The 20736-nt window shown below is 35.4% G+C and overlaps 1 protein-coding gene across 1 annotated transcript in view; it reads left to right on the top strand.

The window, feature by feature from the left end:
- The window catches only part of TTK (TTK protein kinase), a 33477-nt gene extending 13021 nt beyond the window's left edge, over positions 1-20456 (top strand). Inside the window, exons 11-22 of the mRNA XM_012925547.2 lie at positions 1676-1824; positions 6164-6300; positions 7119-7239; positions 9082-9174; positions 10313-10470; positions 10599-10750; positions 11908-12032; positions 13266-13346; positions 16394-16570; positions 17017-17101; positions 17387-17484; positions 19415-20456. Of these exons, the coding sequence (XP_012781001.2) occupies positions 1676-1824; positions 6164-6300; positions 7119-7239; positions 9082-9174; positions 10313-10470; positions 10599-10750; positions 11908-12032; positions 13266-13346; positions 16394-16570; positions 17017-17101; positions 17387-17484; positions 19415-19498 (1460 nt within the window). The 3' untranslated portion in view covers positions 19499-20456. The remainder of the gene's footprint in view (positions 1-1675; positions 1825-6163; positions 6301-7118; positions 7240-9081; positions 9175-10312; positions 10471-10598; positions 10751-11907; positions 12033-13265; positions 13347-16393; positions 16571-17016; positions 17102-17386; positions 17485-19414) is intronic.
- Positions 20457-20736: the final 280 nt, after the last annotated feature.

The raw sequence follows: 20736 nt of genomic DNA, 5'->3' as shown, positions 1-20736 counted from the left end.
AATGGCCACAACAGCCAGCACTGAGCTGGTCCAAAGCCAGGAGCCAGGAGCCTGTTCTAGGTCTGCTACACGGGAGAAAGATCCCAAGGCTTTGGACCATCCTTCACTGCTCCCCAGGCAGTCAGCAGGGAGCTGTATGGAAAATGGAGCAACCAGGACAAAAAACCACACTTAGGAGAGGCTGATGCAGAAATACAGCACTGTGTCGGCTCTGAATAACTGCCTTTTGCTTGCTTGTTTGTTTGTTTTGTTTTTGTTTTTTGTATGCGATATTAGTTTTTTTGAAAAAAATTATTAGGGCCCGGCGGTGTGGCCTAGTGGCGAAAGTCCTCGCCTTGAAAGCCCCGGGATCCCATATGGGCGGCGGTTCTAATCCTGGCAGCTCCACTTCCCATCCAGCTCCCTGCTTGTGGCCTGGGAAAGCAGTTGAGGACGGCCCAATGCATTGGGACCCTGCACTCGCGTGGGAGATCCGGAAGAGGTTCCTGGTTCCCGGCTTCGGATTGGCGTGCATCGGCCCGTTGCGGCTCACTTGGGGAGTGAATCATCGGATGGAAGATCTTCCTCTCTGTCTCTCCTCCTCTGTGTATATCTGGCTGTAATAAAATGAATAAATCTTTAAAAAAAATTATTAGTATGTAAAAGTAAAATTGATTTCTAAAAAGATTATTGGTGTTAAAGCTAGTGACATATCTAAATTTACTTCATAAGTATTCCCATGGAGTCCTTAAATTTTTCTGGACATGTGATCATGTTGTTTGAAACAGTCTAAAAAGAGGAAAACAGTGTTTTTCTTTTACAATGTATTTCTTTTCTTTGCCTCATTACATTTGCTATGACTGAGTTTAATGAAGAGTAGAAGCTATGTGGTGTTCTTGCCTCATTCCTTACTTCAGAGGAAAGCTGTTGGTACTTTCCTTTAGTATGGTGATTGGAACAGATTTCTATAAATATTATTCCTTATAAATTGAGTGATGTCTTCTTTTTTACACATATATTACTAATTTTTTTTTTTTGTGGCTGGTGTTGAATTTTACAAAAACTTTGTATGTCTATTGAGTGAATAGTATTTTCCTTCTCTATGTATGGTGGCAAAATTACATTGATTTTCAAATGTTTTGTAAATTGCATTTAGGAATAAATTCAATCTAAACATAATTTGCTTTTCTTTCACACTAAGTGCTAGTATTTTGTTCTTTCTTTTTTTTTAATGAAAGCAATACAGTTTTGTTACTTATAGAGTCTGAAGTATATTGTTGAGTCATTTTTGCTTTTGGACCATTAAGATAATTGCTGATTAATATGAGGTAAAATTTTTAATGTTAAATTACAGACCCATGAGAAGTACTAGATTCACTTCTCTTTATTAGCAAAACTTTATAACGTCTATATGTTTTAAACTTTATTAATGTATTTGTTGATAATCTGAATCATGTAAATATGAAATAGTCGGAAAAACTGCACAACAGTTTAGGAAGGTGGCGGTGTTGCAACTTTGTAATCTTGACTCAGAAAACAAATTGTCACCACCTGCTTTGCTTTCAGTTTTTCTCTTTGATTCTTTGTTTTTAAAAGCAAATAACCGATACTGCTTATGATTTGTTGTATCGTTTAGCCTTGATTTTGTTATTACCGTGTATCTTTGCTTTGTAATGATAGTACCACATGATTTCAGAAGCTAGAGAGCATCAAGAACTGAAGATGCCGGAAAGTGCCCAGCAGCATTGGCAGTCTAAGAAAAAGTCAGAATGTGTGAGTCAGAATCCTGCTGTGTTTTCCAGTCAGTGGCATGTTCCAGAGCGAACCCCAAAGGCTGATACAGAGGTGACTTTTTTTTCTTAAATTGCCTCACTCCTGTTGTTCTTAGTGCAGTCATTCAGAAAGTGATGATTACAAGTTTAGGTTCAGTAGGTGTCTATGTCTAAATAATGTTTCAGGAGTGCTGATAGTTTGATGATGGGCTTAGTGAGCTATAGCCTTTATTTCAAACCAGTTCCCAAATTGCACATGGAAACAAAATGTTATTGAAACATTGATATAAAAGTAGCTGCAATGCAGATCATTTATGTTCAAAGCCTAAAATGTTTAATATTTGAAACTTTACAAAGTGTATGATGATCATCTGTGTGTAAGTACAGTGCTAGCAAGCATTGAACAGTTTTCTGTGACTATACTCATATATTTAAACTAGAAAAATGTAGTTTTAACAATATATGACTTTATAACTTATTGACTAGTCACACCAGTCAGCCATCTGTTCAGAAAGAATGAACTGGGGCAGATACACACCTGGAGAACCAGATATACACCCTATGGTCATACTTTGATCACCATTTCTATTCAGTGGCTTGTGATGAGAACAATAAAAACATAACCGTTATAACTCAATGATTTTGACATATTTTGGTCTTAACTGTTGAGGACCTTTTGCTTGTATGGACAATACTTTACTCTGTTTACCATATTTAGAAGGTGAATCTGGGAGTGTGGTGTTTGACGCAATGGTTAAACTGCTGCTTTGGACCCTCACATTCCCATTTTGAAGTCTCTTGGTTCGTGTCCTAGCCCTACTCTATTTCCGAATGCTGCATCCTAAAAGGCAGCAGGAGACGGCTCGTGTACTTGGCCTTGCAACTCTTGGGTGAAACCCAGCTCCTGGTTTCCGCCTTACCCAGATATGGCTGTAGTGAATATTTTGGAAGTCAGTTGGCCCATGGGTAATCTCTTTGTCTTTATCTCTGTATTTGCCTCTGTCTGGTTTTCACACTCTCTTGCTCTACATCTGTTTTTTTCCTTTCAAATAAATAAAAGATTTTTAAAAATCAAGAAAAAGCAAACATTTAAAACATTAAAAATAATGGATTTTATTGCATGTGACTATAAATATATTTTTATGAAAGAAATATTTTCTGATACAAAATAATTACAGAGAGATTGGCATTGTTTCGTGATCTTAACAAATCTTTTTAATGGTTGACTTAATGGAAGACTGGATTCTTTTATCTGATTTTACGTTCAGTCTGTTTCATTTTCATTGTCATGGGTCAGGTAGTTTATACACATGAGGAAATAAAAGCAAAAATGTCAAGTATTTTCTTAGTATGAAAATACTTTTGAGCTTCAGGTTCCCTGAAAAAATTTTGGCAACTTCTACACTTCCAGATTTCCTGGGCTGCTGCTTGAAATATTAAATGGAGGACACAAATGTTAGATGTTAAAGGTCCTTCAAAGTTGCATTATGGATCAAATTGTGTAAGTTATCTACTTTTTGGAATCTGCTGAATCAGAGAAATAGTAAAGAGACTTGAAAACATTAATTGATCATTTGAAAAATGTAAATTAAAACGACAGTTAGATACTACTTAATACCACTAGGAGGACTGTAACTTAAAAGAGATACTAACAAGTATTGATGAGTATATGGAGAATTTTGGAGGTAGATTGTGTTGTTTGTGGGTAGCCAAAGTGAGACGGTCACTTTGGGAAGTAGTCACTTCCTCAGAAAGTTAAGCCTAGAGTTACATGACTCAGCAGTTCCACTCCTATGTTTATAGTCAAGACAGTTGAAGACATACATTCACATGAGTATTTGTAAATGAGTATTCATAGCAGCAGGTTTATAATTGCCAAAACATAGAGATAACAAAATACCTATCAACTAAAAGATACTAATACATTCATACAATGCTCCTCTCAGAAAGAAATACAGTACTGATCTATGCTGTGGCATGGATCAACCTTCAAAACATTAAGTGAAAACCTTACAAAATAGACCATATATTGTATGATCACATTTATATCAAGTGTTCTGAAAAGGAAAGTAAATTAGTGTCTGAAAGGGAACAGGAGCACTGAGGACAAAGAAATGAACAAAATATTCTAAAATTGGGTAGGATTGAATGAGAGCAACTATACAGAAAACCACTAATACATGTGAGAGAAGAAGAAACTAACCAGTTTCCTATAATTGAGGCTTGTTCTGCAGGCCGTATCTTTACTTTTTTGTTTTTAATATTTTATATACTCTATATTTTGTGTATTTATTTATTTGGAAGACAGCTTGAGAGCAATCTTCCATTCTCTGATTCCTACCCCAGTGGAAGCAGCAGGAGCCAGAATTCTATCTGGGTCATCCAGGGCAATGGCAGAGAACCGAGCACTTGGGCTATAGTTTGTTGCCTGTGCAGGTGAATTAGAAGGAAACTGAATCTGAAGCAGCGTAGCCAAGACATGATCCAGTACTTCAGAATGGGATGCTAGCCCCTAACTTAGCCAGCTGTGCCATGGAACAGGATCCTCCAGAAATGATTTTTTTTTGTCTCGCCTCTCATTTACTTCATAGCTGTAAATCCCTCATTAGTAAGTCCACATCATGTCTTCCTCTCTTACACGAGACCTGAGTTTTTTTGAAGCTTCTGCCTTCTCAGTGTACCGTTCTATTCCTTACTCATCTGTGAATATCATAGTGACTTCCCTCATTACTTGAGCTGTGGACTTGTGATCCATCCAGAGCCGGACAACTCTCATTGTATATGCTGATTTCTAAGACTGTCTCATGACCATCTCTTTATTTTCTTTCACTTTAGCCACCCATTCCTAGATTCTAACATCCAGAATATCCACAAACATCCCACCCTAAGATCATTTTTTTCGTTATGCTTTCTCAATAACACCCTTACCACTAATTCTAGTGTATGTAGGAAATCTTTTTGAGGAAATCTTAAATAAAAGGAAAAATGTATCCAGGAAAAGAAGTTTCTTGGCTGTCTTCCAAATTTAAAGGGACTGCAGTTGTAGAAAATAGAGTAGATTATCCAAGGTGATTCTTGAGAACTACAGTGAGAAGACAGCATGTTAAAATTACAGCGATCTATTTAATATAGATATCTGCAAATGCTTTTTCAATTTTTATTTTCACTTTGAGAAGTGGAGAGATGAACAACGTAAGCCCACTAGTTCATTCAAAAGTGCCTGTAAACATCTAGGGCTGGTCCAGCTGAAACCAAGAGCCAGAACTCAGGGGTGGATACCTGGCACATGTAATTTGACCTGTGTTCTGTACTAATGTATACCATTAGCATAAAGCTCGATTGGAATCAGAGGAGGCTGCTATAACACAACCAGGCACTCCACTATGGCGTACAGACCACATGTCCGATTACATGTGCCAGGCATCCACCACTGCAAATCCTTTCTAACAACTAAAACTGTCCTGAAATTGAAATGAACTTCTGTATACAGTATTAATACTGCCCCTCCCAGGTCTGCATTAGTAAGAAGGTGGAATCAGGAATTGAGCTGGGACTTGAAGCCAGGCACTTCAGTAGGTGATGGGAGTGTTCCAGTCTATTTTTTAATTTCTACATGAAATGCCTGGTCTGCTTGCTACATTGTGTTTTGTATTTATTTGAAGCAGGGAAATCATGTCTGTCATTTGTACTTGAACAGTAGCTATTCTTCACAGCTGAATATTTCCAGTTAGGTCCTATGTTGGGTATTTACTGAAAACCTGGACATGGAAATAGACAGGACATGGAAAGAACAAGCAAAAAGTGGTTTTCTAGTTGTTTGCAGTGCTGTATGACTAGAATTGGTTAACTTTCTATATAAGGGATTTGTAGGCTTTGCAAGCTAGGTGATCTCTGTGGCAACTTCTCAGCTGTGATACTGGAGTAATAAATCAGCCATAGAAAATATTAGAGTGACTACTGGGCATAAGTGTATTCCAGTAAGATCTTGGTTACAAATGTTTTCAGCAGGCCAGTCAACTGTCACCTCACAATCCTTACTGCATAGGATTTTTGTTCATGATGAGATGATTCCAGAAGTTCTTTGTTTCAAAATGAGGGAAAAGGATATATGAGGTGCACGTTTTCCATCCAGAATATTGTGAAATAGTATTTAGGTACATTTGGGATAAATCAAATGTAATTTTATTGTGCTTTTTTTTAAGAGTTTAGCAATCTTTAGTATAGCTCTTTTATGCCAAAGTCTGCATTATATATACGTGTATGCATAATGTATATATATCTTTTTGTTTTAGTATGTTTTTGTTTTTATTTTTTTTACCAATCATCTTTTATAAGTTAAATGTTTGTGAAACTGTTGAACGCATAACAAATTTTAAACTCTAAAGCATAGCATTTATGATTTTTTTTTTTAGCAGAAACATACCACTATTGAGCAACCTGTCTTTTCAGTTTCAAAGCAGTCACCACCAATAACTACACCTAAATGGATTGATCCAAAGTCTGTCTGTAAGACACCAAGCAACAATACCTTGGATGATTACATGAGCTGGTAATTAATTTTACCCAGCTTAGGATTCAGAATCCTAAAATAGTGTGAGCTTTGGGGCCAAATAGATCTGATAGAAATCTGATGTATTACAGACTTTACAAATTTTTGTTGGTTTTCTCAGCATCTGTGGTTTTAAACTGTAAAATGAGAAAGGGTGGGGTGGCTACGATAATGAGTATGTGTGGATATACGTATATATGTATATGAATATATACATGTATGTTATGTATTCAAGATTTGTTAAAATGCAGTCTGTTACATTATAATCTGTACTTGCAGCCTAGAAAGTCGCTCAAGATGCTAAACTTCTTGCATTGCTACCTAGAAGCCTCTATTTGAGGGAGAAATTATGAAGGTTAGCATTCTTGGAGCAGCTAAAGGATGGATAAACTCTAGTGTAGGAGATACTATAGTTGTGATCATTTCTGGAAGACACTGATTGTGTAGTTCACTTAGTTCTAGAGGTGTTTCAGCTTTTGAGGCGCGAGTGGATAGTAATGAGGGGTGAGTGAAGAAATTGGATAGAATGCTGATTAATAAAAACAACGAAATACTTTAAAAATAACTGTCAATTCATAAAGGAATTAGATATAATACTCAATCTTCAATCAACTATAAATATATTGTTAATATCTTAGTGGAAAATGTAGTCTTTAGAACTGATTTTTAGGTTTTTTAATGTAGCCTCTTGCCTGTTTAATGATATTGCTATATATGCCTTCGATTTTTTTCTATTATGTAGACTATTTTAAAGAATGATTGCTATTAATATGTTTACATAATGCTTTTTTTCTAATTAAAAACAAAATCTTTTTTAGTTTTAGAACACCAGTTGTAAAGAATGACTTTCCACCTGCTTCCCAGTTGTTAACACCTTATAGCCAGCTTGCTTGTTTCCAGCAGCAAATACCTGCTACTCCACTTCAAAAGTTACAACAGGTTTGAATAACTTTATTCATCTGTTGTATGTTAAGGTGCATCAGCTTCATAGATTCTGTCTTTATAATTATCTAGTCTACAGAAAAAATATTAAGAACTTGTCAATTCTTACTCCTGGGAAGATGGACTGCCCAACCAATTGGAAAGTTAATCTTCACTGTTTAACGATCAACTGATCTTCTGCAAGTTGCATGAATTTTCTTTGTCCATTTCATCATCTATAAGATGGAGAAAATAAAACATTAACTTCCTAGGATACATGTAAATATTAAATTAGTTTATGTATAAGAACAATTCAAAAAGTTCATGGAAATGAATGAGAAGTAATTTTGATGTAAAAACAATTGTAATCCATGTAGCTCACAGCTTAAAAAAAGTTTATGGAAAATAGGTACTTTTTTAAAAATACATAGATTTCAAAAATTATTACAATGGAAAAAGAAAGATGATCAGGTTTGTCCATAAATTGTTTCAAAAATATTTATTGAGTTATTACTACTGTCACATTTGACGTAGGTGAAAGGTGGAAGGCAGGTTAGAGATGAGAGGAAAAACAAGCTTCCTGGAAAAGCCAGTTTCAAGACAGAACTAAAAAGAACACAAGGATGCTGGGATTTGCATTTGAGACTTGAGTTCTTAAGCACTTTGACACATTGCTAAGAATAAGTAGTGATGAGCTGCAAGATGCTGTTTTACTTTGAGGTTTTATCCTAAGAAGGATAGGAAGCTCTGGCAGAAATCAAGGCAGGAATGTCAGATTTTATAATTATGAGAATTGGCAACAATGAGAAATAGAGACTAAAGGGAATGCAAGATACCCTGTGTTAGAAACTGAACTTCACGTTGGTATTGAATCAGAAAGAAGTTAGGATTATTGTAAACGCTGTCAGCAGGTAAGGGAGAAATATTGAATTGCCTTTTTTTTCTCCCAGAAATATTTCTCCTTTAACTACAAAATGAAGAACACAGGATAAACAAGAAGTGTAGGACAACCTTGATGAAATTCCAAGTGCTTCCATGTTTCAAGGCATGATACTCTTGTGGGAAACATTTTATGACTCTCAGCCCTACAGTTTAAGGAAATTAGAATCCTTATCTTCTTATTTAAATGGAAGATATTGCATGAGGGTCATTCTGTCATTTAGATCTAAAACAAGACCCTATTGAATTGAAATTTACCTCAGGTCTTGTTTTCAGTTTGATTTGTCAGAAACTCTGTGTGAACTTCTCTCAGCGCTCCTTCTGTTGTAGAGCATTTGCAGGGACACCGGGAGATCATCCAGCATAAGGAAGGGGATGGAGGGGAAGACTATGTACTGTGTCAGCTGAAAGTTTGCTGGTCACAGTGTTGAAGTTCAGATAAGTAACTTGATGAAAGAACATTTTGGCACAGGGAAGGGGCACTACTGGAATTTGTTACATTTGTTTGATTCACAGATCAGCACTTCAACACCTTAAGGTGCACATTGCTTTCATTATAAGGTAATACAAAACTATCCACACCTATGCCTACATTCTTTTCATTTGTGTTACCTTAAAAAGAAATGTATAAGGAAAAAAGGATAGAAAACTGAAAGTGATAGCTTGGATAAATGATCTTTTTCCTCATAATCTATATTTATGTTAAGTAAAAACAGTTAAAGAGGGAGACCTTGGAAGTACATCCATATGTTAACTTAATACATTTATTTCCTTGATTAAAGAAAGTATGCAGAGCAAGTTCTGTTTTTTAAATACTGTGTCTAAACTTTTGAGATTTAAAAGTTGAAAATATTCCACTGTACCAAAAATATGCTATGTGGCCAATTTTTGAACTTTTATTTATATGTCTTAATTGTTTAGATTTCAGCATCTTCTTCAACAAACGAGTGCATTTCGGTTAAAGGAAGAATGTATTCCATATTAAAGCAGATAGGCAGTGGAGGTTCAAGTAAGGTGAGTGTCTTAAATATTTACAAATGAATGCAAGACTCAGCAAGATGATTTAATGCTTACATCCTCAGCTTGCAAGCACTAGGATCCCACGTGGGCACCAGTTCGTGTCCTGGCTGTTCCACTCCCCTCCAGTCCACTGTTTGTGGCCTGGGAAGGCAGTAGAGGATGGCCCAAGGCCTTCGGAGTTTGCACCTGTGTGGTAGACTTGGAGGAAGCTCCTGGCTCTGGATAGGGTTAGTTCCAACCGCTGTGGATATTTGGAGGGTGAACCAGCAGGTGGAAGATATGTCTCTGTTTCTCCTTTTTTCTATAAATCTTATCTGCCTTTCTAAAAGAAATAATGAATCTTTTTTCAAAAAATAAATGCAAGGATCTTTAACTCTGTGTTTCTACCTGTTGGGTTTCACTTTACCTCTAGAAATGTATGTTACCCTTAAACCATAAATAAACAGCCTCTCATCTTATGCCTTGATCCTCCAAAGTGACCTATATTCTTTAGACATCTCAGGCCTTAATTCATGCCTTTATCTGTATTGGTCTGTGGTTTCAGATGTTTGCTTAGAGTGACAATGGAGTGTATTTCTTATCAGAGAAGAATTTTCCCACAAAATATCTTCACATTCTTTTTTACTTGAAAAGCAGAGAAGCATACACACATCTTCCATCTACTCATTCATTCTACAAATAATCCACAGTAGTGGAGACTGCTAGGCCAAAACTAGGAATTAGGAACTCAATCTGATCTTCCACAATTGGTAGCAGGAACCCGGCTACTTGAGCCATCAACTGCTGTCTCCTGGCTTGCACATGGGCAGGAAGCTGGAATGGAGAGCTATTGTGCTGGGCCCCCTTAGCATTTTTTTTCTCTCATTAAGGCATTCAGGAGAATTAAATGAATGTATGTAAAATGAATTTGTATGATGAAAGAAATGTTTTAGATGCATGTCTTTTGAATTATCGAATGTACATATTATGGTTATTTTTTCTGCTATATTCAGCATAAGCCCAGGAACTTAATTCTCATGTCAGTACATCTTTCAGGTTTTCTTAATCTAAAATTCTGTCTAGTAAATTTAGAAACATTGTGGCAGTGTGTAAGTAGTATATTCTAAACTTTTCTATTTGTTCTACTCTATAGGTATTTCAGGTATTGAATGAAAAGAAACAGATACATGCTATAAAATATGTAAACTTGGAAGAAGCAGATAACCAAACTGTGGACAGTTACCGGAATGAAATAGCTTATTTGAGTAAGCTACAGCAACACAGTGATAAAATCATTCGACTTTATGATTAGTAAGAATGCTTTTTAAATTTAAGAAGATAATCCTTTCTTGTTCTGTAATTCTTTAGGTAATTACTTAATAAAACTTTGTTAATATAACTCGGCCTTTTAATGTTTTATACTTTTGTTTCAATTGTAGTGAAATCACGGACCAATACATCTACATGGTAATGGAGTGTGGAAACATTGATCTTAATAGTTGGCTTAAAAAGAAAAAATCCATCAATCCATGGGAACGCAAGAGTTACTGGAAAAATATGTTGGAGGCAGTACACACAATCCATCAACATGGTATTTTAAAATACCTTTATAAATGTAAAAATGAAATATTCATTATGGTGTCATCATAGAGATATACCCCTATAATTTCCAGGCTTTGGATTTTGGCACCTTCAATTGGATGAATTAAAAAACTGCAAATGTATTTAAACATAAAATAATAAAACCATTTTTTAATATTCTGATATGAACCCTTGTTCCCAGATCTATAACACAAAATTTCTGTTTCTCAGTGTTAATATGCTTTATGGTTCTTATATCCAAATACTTACGTGGAAGATCTTGAAACCTTGAGGTTTAGCACCCCAAAATATGAGATATTTGTTGTTTTTCCTAACCATTTTGTACTGCATTACTTTGAGTGAAGGGTGGTGTCATTTTATATATTTTTATCCTCCTTGTGTCTCTCTTCCTGTACATTAACAGATGACCCACCAGTGATCAGATTAAGGCCATCAAGCAACATTAGGAGCATCACAATCTTAGAATCCGATAGTGCCGTTTCGGATGCTCTCCAGTAGGCGTTGAATAGGGTGTTTATGTAGCCAGACAAACCAGACTGCCTGACTCACTCATGGCACTCTTTTTTTTTTTTTTTTTTTTTTAGAAGACTTACTTATTTTTATTATGAAGTCAGATATACAGAGAAGAGGAGAGACAGAGAGGAAGATCTTCTGTTTGATGATTTACTCCCTAAGTAGCTGCAATGGCTGGAGCTGCCCCGATCTGAAGCCAGTAGCCCAGATCCTCTTCCGGGTCTCTCACATGGGTGTAGGTCCCAAGACTTTGGGCCATCCTCAACTGCTTTCCCAGGCTACAACTAGGGAGCTGAATGAGAAGTGGGGCCACCAGGATTAGAACCAGCACCACTCATGGCACTCTTATTTTGGGGATTGTGACTTTGAACAAGTAACTTAAACTTTCATTATCTTACTCTCCTTAGCAGAAAGTGGGAATAGTTAAAAGCATTAACCTTAGCATTGTTATATGGATTAAATGATTCAGTATAAGCAACAAGCTTACACTGCTGCCTGGTACATTACAAGTGTTGTGTAAGTATTTGTAAAAATATATAACTTATGAACATTTAGTTATATTAACCAGTTGAAGGAACCAGGTTGCTACGTGGGATTGTTTTTTCCCTAATATTATGGATTTTCAATTTCAAGGCATTGTTCACAGTGATCTGAAACCTGCTAACTTTCTGATAGTTGATGGAATGCTAAAGTTAATTGATTTTGGAATTGCAAACCAAATGCAACCAGACACAACAAGTATTGTTAAAGATTCCCAGGTAAGACTTGTTGTGAATTCTCAGATTGGTTACCACAGAGCCAACTTCAATTAGTTTTCACCTGTGGAGTTTTAGGATTAATGTATTGTATTTTTATCCACTTCATTCTTCAGTGGACTTTTAATAAGACCATATACTGTAAATCCAAACAATTTAAAACCATGATCGGGGTTACCTAAAATAGAAAGTCAAGATCAGATTGAAATACTTCCAGCAATTTTGAATGATCTTCTCATAGTTGACTTAGAAAGTTAGTAATAATCACCTAGGAAGTCATCTTGGCCACAGTGTAAAATCAGCCTGAAAATCTGGCTCAGAAATTGAATCCAAAGAATGAATTGCAGTTACACATTTTTCAGTGTTTATAAGTAGGATTATTTCCATTTTTCTAGAGAAAGAAAGCTTTTCTTAGCAAATAGTTGGAAAAACATTTGAGTGGTTTTTCATGTTAGAAATACCATAGTAAGTATAGTAAAGTAGGAGCTACAGTATTGCACTTTGATCCATAATAACTAAAAATTACAGCAGTGAAATGAAATATAGCTGAAAAATAATATTGCTGGAGCCAAGTTAATGTGTTCATATATGCAAATTTGTGGTATGGATCTGTATTAGAAAAACCAGAGCTTATGAAAAGGAATGGTTGGGTAAAATGTATTTCAAATAATTTTCTTTGACAACCATTTGTTTTTATATCAAAAGAATGGCTGAACATTGTATTCTAAATTAGCTTCAAACGCAGGACCAAGAACGTGCATTTTAGTAAGAGTAGCATAATGTTATAGTAGAAATTGTTAATTGACTTATATGCCAATTCCCTCTTGGACATGAGCCCAAGGAGTACAGGGAGACAGAGCTAGATGTTTTTTAGTTTGTATGTTGCTTGCTTGGTTGGCTTATTTAAAAAATATCTATGAACTATTTTCTAGCACTTTAATGATTAATAATGAAGCTCTTCGTAGTTTCTGTCCATTAGTCGAATTTTAACTCAGTTTTTGAGACGGATGTTATTAGTTATTCACTATTAATTATGGTAGAAGCACACCATTCTGAAGAGCGAATTTTCTGATTTTGAACCCAATTTTGTTTGCTGGGAATGTGAAGAAAGTTGATACAAGTGCTTTAATAATTCTGGCAGTTGAGTTTTCTATTATGAATTTTATGGTTTTTAAAATCGAACTGCATAATAAAATGTTTCATTGATTGATATGCTTTCTGTGATTTGGCACGTAGGTTGGCACAGTTAACTATATGCCACCAGAAGCAATCAAAGATATGTCTTCCTCAAGAGAGAATGGGAACTCCAAATCAAAGGTACTGTAAAGGTGATTTATACACCAGTTGTCAGGCATCAGTGGAAAATGTGCTTTTCTCTAATAGACTTACCAGGTGTAACTGAAGGGTATTTCTAAAATTGAATACCATTTTGGCCATTGCTGAGAAGTCACCCTTTTGAAGCCAATTATTAAGGTATTCTGTTTCACCCTTCTTTATTGACTTGACCTTATTGTTTAAAATTATGGTGATCCTTCACTGTGTGCTCCTATGATAAATGCATCTAGGATTTTAGGGAAGGAGGCGCTTAAAATTGAGAGAAATAAAATCTAATAAATTAGCTCTGGTTTGGACACTTGATAATAGCATAAAAATTTGAACACTTATTTTCTCTGATTGTTACATTTTTCAGCATTTATTCATTTGTGTATTTTGTCTTTTCAAGGATAATGGGTGTGATTTTTTTTTCCATTGGCTACTTTTCCATTCATTATATGAATTTTGTGTTTTTAAAAATACTCCTCTTCAGGTATATATTTTGCCTGCCAAGTTGCCTTGTAGCAGGGTACCAAATTGATGCAAGCCTAAGTTATTACCCAGAGACAACATTCAAATCATAGATCTGCTGCTTTTCTACTTTTTTAAGATTTATTATTTATTGGAAGGTCAGATATACCAAGAGAAGGAGATACAGAGAGAAAGATCTTCCATCCTTTGGTTCATCCCTCAAGTGGCCACAACGGCTGGAGCTGAGCTTATCAGAAGCCAGGAGCCCCCTTGGGGTTTCCCACATGGGTGTAGGATCCCAAGGCTTAGGTCCATCTTCTACTCCCTTCCCAGGCCTCAAGCAAAGAGCTGGATGGGAAACAGCAGCCAGGACATGAACCAGCACCCATATGGGATCCTAGCAATTGCAAGGCAAGGGTTTTAGCCACTAAGCTACTGTACCAGGCCCATAAATTTTCCTCTTACGTAGCAAATGGAAACCCAGATGGAGTTCCAGGCTTTTGGTTTTAGATTTTTCTGGCCCTGGCTGTTGCGGGAATTTGGAAAGAAAGCAAAACAGTGGAAGAAGATCTCTCCACCACGTTTCTATCTCTCTCCACCCTCCCCTTTCTCTTCCCCGCCCCCCACCGCACACACACACATCCACACTACCTTTCAAATCATATCAAATCAAAACATTCTGCATTGTGGCACAGCAAGTTAAGCTACAGCGTGGAATGTCCACAACCCATATCATTATCCCTGGGTTCAAGTCCTGGCTCCACTGCTTCTAATCCAACTTCCTGCTGATGCATTCTGGGAGGCAGCGTGTGATTCCTCCAGGGCTTGGGCCAGGAATACAATATGAGAGACCTCAAATGCATTTCCAGGATTCTAGCTTCAATCTCTGGTGCGGCTCTGGCTGTAGCATGTGTTTGAGGAGGAGTGGGAACCAGGTGAAAGATCTCTCCCTCTCTTTTTGACTCTGCCTTGCAAGTAGATGAAAAATAAACACTGAAATGAAGACTAAATTTTACTCTGAGGTTTGAAGTTTTTCCCTAGGTACTCTTTCCAGGTTTTACTGCAGTTTATTAGTTTCACTAATGTCTAAAATTTACAATTTCAGCTCTAAAAAGTTGTTTCCTCTTTTACTTTGATTTTTTTCAAAAATTTCCAGTTGTTAATGATCTTATACTTAGTATAAGCCTCAATTCATTTGGATCCCTGCTGTAAGAGGAGCACACACAGCCCCTTGGTAAATTCCATGCTTGTATTGCTCTGCCACTCTTGCGGGTGAATACCTCTTGGCTCTCAGCTTCTTCCTTGCTGTTAATACGTGTCTCAGTCTTTTCCTCGTCCCCCTCCGCTGTCTTCACAGACTAGAAATGATCCCTGAAAGTGTAGCCTTCCTCTGCTGTCTTCCAATGCCTCTACCGTGCAGGAATCTGGGCTTTTGGTAGTGTGAGCCTCTGAACTTCCTGAAGATGATGTGCATACATTTTCGCCTATTTTTTTTTTTTTAAACCCAGACCTTTTCTGGCACATTTCGTATTCTTGTAAACATTAGTTACTTGTTGGCTTTGCTAACAGTTCCTATGTTTTCTTTGGAGTTTAGGAGAAATTGAGAACTGTCTTGCCACTGTAATTTTTCCCTGACTGGAAATTCATTTTTAATGTATGATTTATTTAGAAATGGATTAAATTTACAGGTGGTTAAACTGGGTAAAGAGGGAGGTTTTTTTAATTAATTTTCAGTTTGCTTTTGTATGTTGATAATAGAATCTGTTTTACCTGATATATTCCCAAAGGTGTGTTAAAAAAATTTATCCTCAATAGAACAGTTTTTGCTTACATTATGAATGAGGGTACATTTATCTGAAAAACAGATTTCTCTTCTGTTTAAATACGGCTAACCTTGTTCTTTTTCTGATATGTACTATCAGTGTAGTCTCTTATTTGTCTTGAGTTTTCATTTCTTGTCCCTCAAATTCTTACGTGATTTATCCTTTGTGGAGACACAGGATTTCTGCCTAATGAGAAGACCAGGAAGCAAGCTTAGCCTGGTTATATAGTTTATATTTAACTTAAACAACCTTTTAAAAGTCTACATATATTTTAGTTAATATACAATTTATTATAATCCCATAGTCCTGGGAAAAATCAGTAGACTAGAATTATCCTTCTTGTTTTAAGTTTTTCCCACTTGTCCACTTATTTTTACAAATGGATAAAAATAGTCTGAATTGAAATATGTTAAACAGTTATGAATTTTTTGAAAGATTTAAAGTGAGACTCCTCTCTGGATGAAATAGCCAAACAATGAAAACTGAAAAAAGATACTTATGTGGCTATAGTCTAGTACTTGCAAATTCACTACGATTTACTTATGCTATTAAATACAAAAGAATACATATTGAAAGCCTTCAAAAATTTCCTGGAAAATGAAATTCAAAAGTATTGTGCATTTTCCGTGAACTTTATAAAAAGCCCCTTATTTGTATACACACACATTTTTATGTAGAGAATGTTACTAAATTTATATAATTATACGAGAATACAACTTGTTATTTTTTTGTTTTGTTTTGTTTTTTCCTGCTTAGATAAGCCCCAAAAGTGATGTTTGGTCCTTAGGATGCATCCTGTACTATATGACTTATGGCAAAACACCATTTCAGCATATAATTAATCAGATTTCTAAATTACATGCCATAATTGATCCTAATCATGAAATTGAATTTCCTGATATTCCAGAGAAAGATCTTCAAGATGTGTTAAAGGTAATATTAATAATTAAAGGCAGTATTACTGTACTAGAAAGATAATACCTCATTATAATTAATTGCTTAAAACAATATATGAAATAATTACAACTATATAGGGCTTGAAATGATTGTTTTAGTAAAAGTTTGTTTACTTGAGTTAGCTTTTGGAGTTTTTGGTTTACCTTGAAGGTATGGACACTTGGGTTTCACAAGTGGTTTGAATGATAGTCTTCTCACTGAGCGGTATATGAAAGGACTTGAACAATTTTCTGGAAAGTGTTTTATGAAAATACTTTGAAGGATTTCAAAAAATTGTACTTTTAAATCTCTCTCTTCATGAGCTCTTTGATACACTATTATCTAGGAAGAAGCTTCTGTAACAGGTAACCTGGAAAAATATTTTTATCAAGGTCACATAGGAAAGCTTTTGTGTTTTAAAAGATTAATGTTTTTTTTCGTAGTGTTGTTTAATAAGGGACCCTAAACTGCGGATATCGATTCCTGAGCTCCTGGCACATCCATATGTTCAAATTCAAACTATTTCAGGTACTACTACCTTAAACATTTATTACTAACTTAATAAGTTAAATAGCCAATTAGCTATAACAAACAGAATCTGAACTGACTATTCTTTTTTAGTTTGCATCATCTAAGTAATTACAGTTGTCTTTCTGTACCAGCTGGCCTTAAGTTTTTATTTATCCTGGTAGGGACTATGATCAGTGATAAATAACGAAAATCTAAGTTCTTGTTAAACAGAATTCATATTTATAACGGACTTATGTTTTTCTACTTGACACTAGTACATAATTAATAACGTTTATTTTATAGGTAACCAAGTGGCTAAAGGAAGCACTGATGAGATGAAATATGTTCTGGGCCAACTTGTTGGTCTTAATTCTCCTAACTCCATTTTAAAAGCTGCTAAAGTAAGCATGTTTATTCTCTAACTACATTGCTATTAATTCTTTGAAGTAGTTCTGTGAGTTAGACATTTCAAAAAGCAGATAATCTGAAATATTAGATTATAATTAATCCAATAATCATCAGAGCAGTTATAAAGGATATTTTACATTTAGGTATTCAAAAGATGTTTTTTGATAAATACAGATTTACTTGGTTTATAGTCTTGTGCATACAAGAATGGACTGCCTTGTAGGATACATTCCTCAGATTACTTTCAAGTCTGTTTAAATAGGTGGGTATCTGTTAACATCATCCTTAAATAGCTTTTGAATTTATTCATTCTAGCCAGTTTTTTTTATATATATATATATATATATATATATATATATATAAAGATTTGTTTAAAAGTCAAAGCAACAGAAAGAGGATGAAACAAAGAGCTTTCTCCTGCTGATTCAATCCCCAAATGGCCCCAAGTCCTCGCAGTAAGTCCAGCTGAAGTCAGGAGAGCACGACTTCATCCAAATGACCCCATGTGAGTGGCAGATATCCAATGTAGTTCGAACTGTTCTCTGCTCTTTAGTTAGGTGCCTTAACAGGAAGCTGGATCATAAGGAGCCACTGGTACTAGAACCAGTGTTCTATAGACTGTTGTATCACAGCCAACAGCTTGTCTGTGCTGCAGTGCTGACTTTTCTTTAAACTGTCTTGGAGAAATCACAATATCTTACAACATAATAGCTTAGCTGAAGCTGCACATAGCAGTCGATACATTTCTCAAAGTACATGTCTCAAGCTTTTCAGCCCACCAAAAATCCACGATTTTTGACCTCATTGCTGTCAAACATCTCATTTCGAGAACTTTATGAATGGTTATTGACCAGCTGGTTTAGCTAGCTGGCAGTTACTAATGACATTTCAATTATTTTTGAAATTGTAGGAGCTTAAACTAACAGTATTTTAAGTTCTCTGGGTAGGAGTAAGTCCATCTAAGTTGCTAAGAACTTGGACATACTTCTAAAGGAATTATTACATATTCACTGTTATATTTGCATGCATATGATGTAAGCTTACTCAAGTGATGATGCCAAAATCAGTAACTTTAGTAGTTCAAACAGGACAAAATCCATTTTGTAGTTCTTCTGTATTGTTTATTTTCATGCTTTAAATCCATATCAGTGTATTGCTCAAAGCCTTTTTTGAATAAAACTGAGGTGAGTTGGTTACTTTATTGCTGAGGTTGTATGTTCTCAGTTGAAAAAAGTCACGTGAGTTTAACCAATTACATATTTTTTAAAAGAATGGGGAAACAACTGTTCCAAACATGTACAGGTTTTTTTTTTCTCATCTTTTTTTCTAAATGATATGATATAGCAACAACTTAAATTGTATTATGGATTATAAATCATCTACACATACATGCTTTAAAGTAGATGTGAAGATGTTTATAGGAGATATGAAATATTCTGTATTTAGGGGCTTTAATGTTTGTGAATTTTGAAATGTGTGGGGCCTCACAGAACAATGCTCTGTAGATACAAGGGAGGTCTATATCCAGCTGTGTTTATACATGTAACAATTTATATGTCTGCTGTTCACTAGTTTAAATGTCACTGGGACATGAATATGTTGTTTTCTAATGACTATATTTTACATGTAGGAATTTGTCTAAAGCTCTCTTGGTTTAAAGAAAAGGGAGTAGATAAAGAAGGGCTTAAAGGTTCATTTCTTTGTTAGTAATTATTTTTCTCCCAGAGAAAGATTTAAATAGCTAGTTCTTCAGATCAAACTATGCGCTTCCAATTTTTTCTTATCTCTGATAGTTTATGGGATATTTTCCTGATGATGAGAACAAGAGAAGTAAATATTTAAAGTATGCCAAGCTAGTTTTAGTGCTCTGGAAATACACTGAATTTGAAAAATTACAAAACAGATTTGTGTTTTTAATTTCAGAGTTTATATGAGCGTTACAGTAGTGGTGAAAGTCATGATTCTTCATCATCCAAAACTTCTGAGAAAAAATTTGAGAAGAAATGATATTCTAATCAGACTGTCACATGACACCATGAAACATGTTGGGCTGTTACACTCTTTTCTATGGATCCGCTCTTGAAAGGAGCTTCATTCTGAAATCTTGTCAGGAAAAAAAAGAATGAATACAACAGATTATCCTCAAAAGGAAGCTAAAAGGAACCACTATGTATATATTACATTGTAGAATTGTTTTCCAATTGTATACTTTCCTGTAAATTAATCTGTTGGATAGGGACAGTATTTCACACTTGCAATAGCCAATAGACAACAGATGTATAGATGTATATTCTAAAGGACTGTGTAAATAAAACTTGATAGCATGAATGACACTAAAATTTCAGGATTGTAAAAAATTTCAAGGTCATAAGGTTTTTTCTTGAGATATATGTGTGTGTATGTGTATGTTGGCATGGCACCATAATTCCTGTAGTACTAAAAATTGGATTAAGAGAAGTCATGAGAATGGACCTTGGGAGATAAACTTTGGGGAGGCGGAAGTCCCAAAGGTGAATTCCTTGGTCCCTGAGTACTTGTGGCTCTGATGTAGTCCATACTTGTACAGCTGTACTGTCTCTCTCATTTCTGCCTTTGATTTTTCATTGTATCCATTGATTTTTGTGTTTAGAGTACTATGCTGTATTCTGTGTGCCATGCCCTCTCTGTGTGACCTACTAATGCATAATTATGAACTTGGCCTCAGGGACGCTTGACAACATCCAAAAGCTTAGTTACAGAGAGAATATCCCTCATTCAACAGTCTGACAAACAACATGACCCGAGGGCTAAAACATTTTGAATGCTGACATAATGCCACATGTGGTAGGCACACAGTGAGCATGGTATAAAAATTACCTTAAGGCTAAATGTATGTGTGTATATAGAACAAATTGATTTAGTATTTAGACTTGCACGCTGTCCCCAAGGTAGCTCACATGTATATATACTTATATTCCAGCATCCAAAAAAAAAAAAAAAAAAAATCTGGAATACTTCAGTCCCGAGCATTTCATTTGGGAAACTCCGTTTGTATCATTGTATAATATTCTTTTTCCCAATTAAAAAAATACATTTTAATAGACTTTGTTTTTTAGAGCAGTTTTAGCGTCACAACAAAATTAAGCAAAGGTACAAAGAGTTCAGTTCCCAAATATCCTGTGTACAACCACTTCTACTATGAGCATCCCAAAAGGAACAACATCCACACCATAATGGCACATTTGTCACAACCCATGAATACATGT

This window comes from Ochotona princeps, chromosome 1 (assembly GCF_030435755.1).
Source record: "Ochotona princeps isolate mOchPri1 chromosome 1, mOchPri1.hap1, whole genome shotgun sequence".
Classification (NCBI taxonomy): domain Eukaryota; kingdom Metazoa; phylum Chordata; class Mammalia; order Lagomorpha; family Ochotonidae; genus Ochotona; species Ochotona princeps.
Note: the sequence above shows the minus strand (reverse complement) of the source record. Positions and strands in the feature narration are given on the sequence as shown.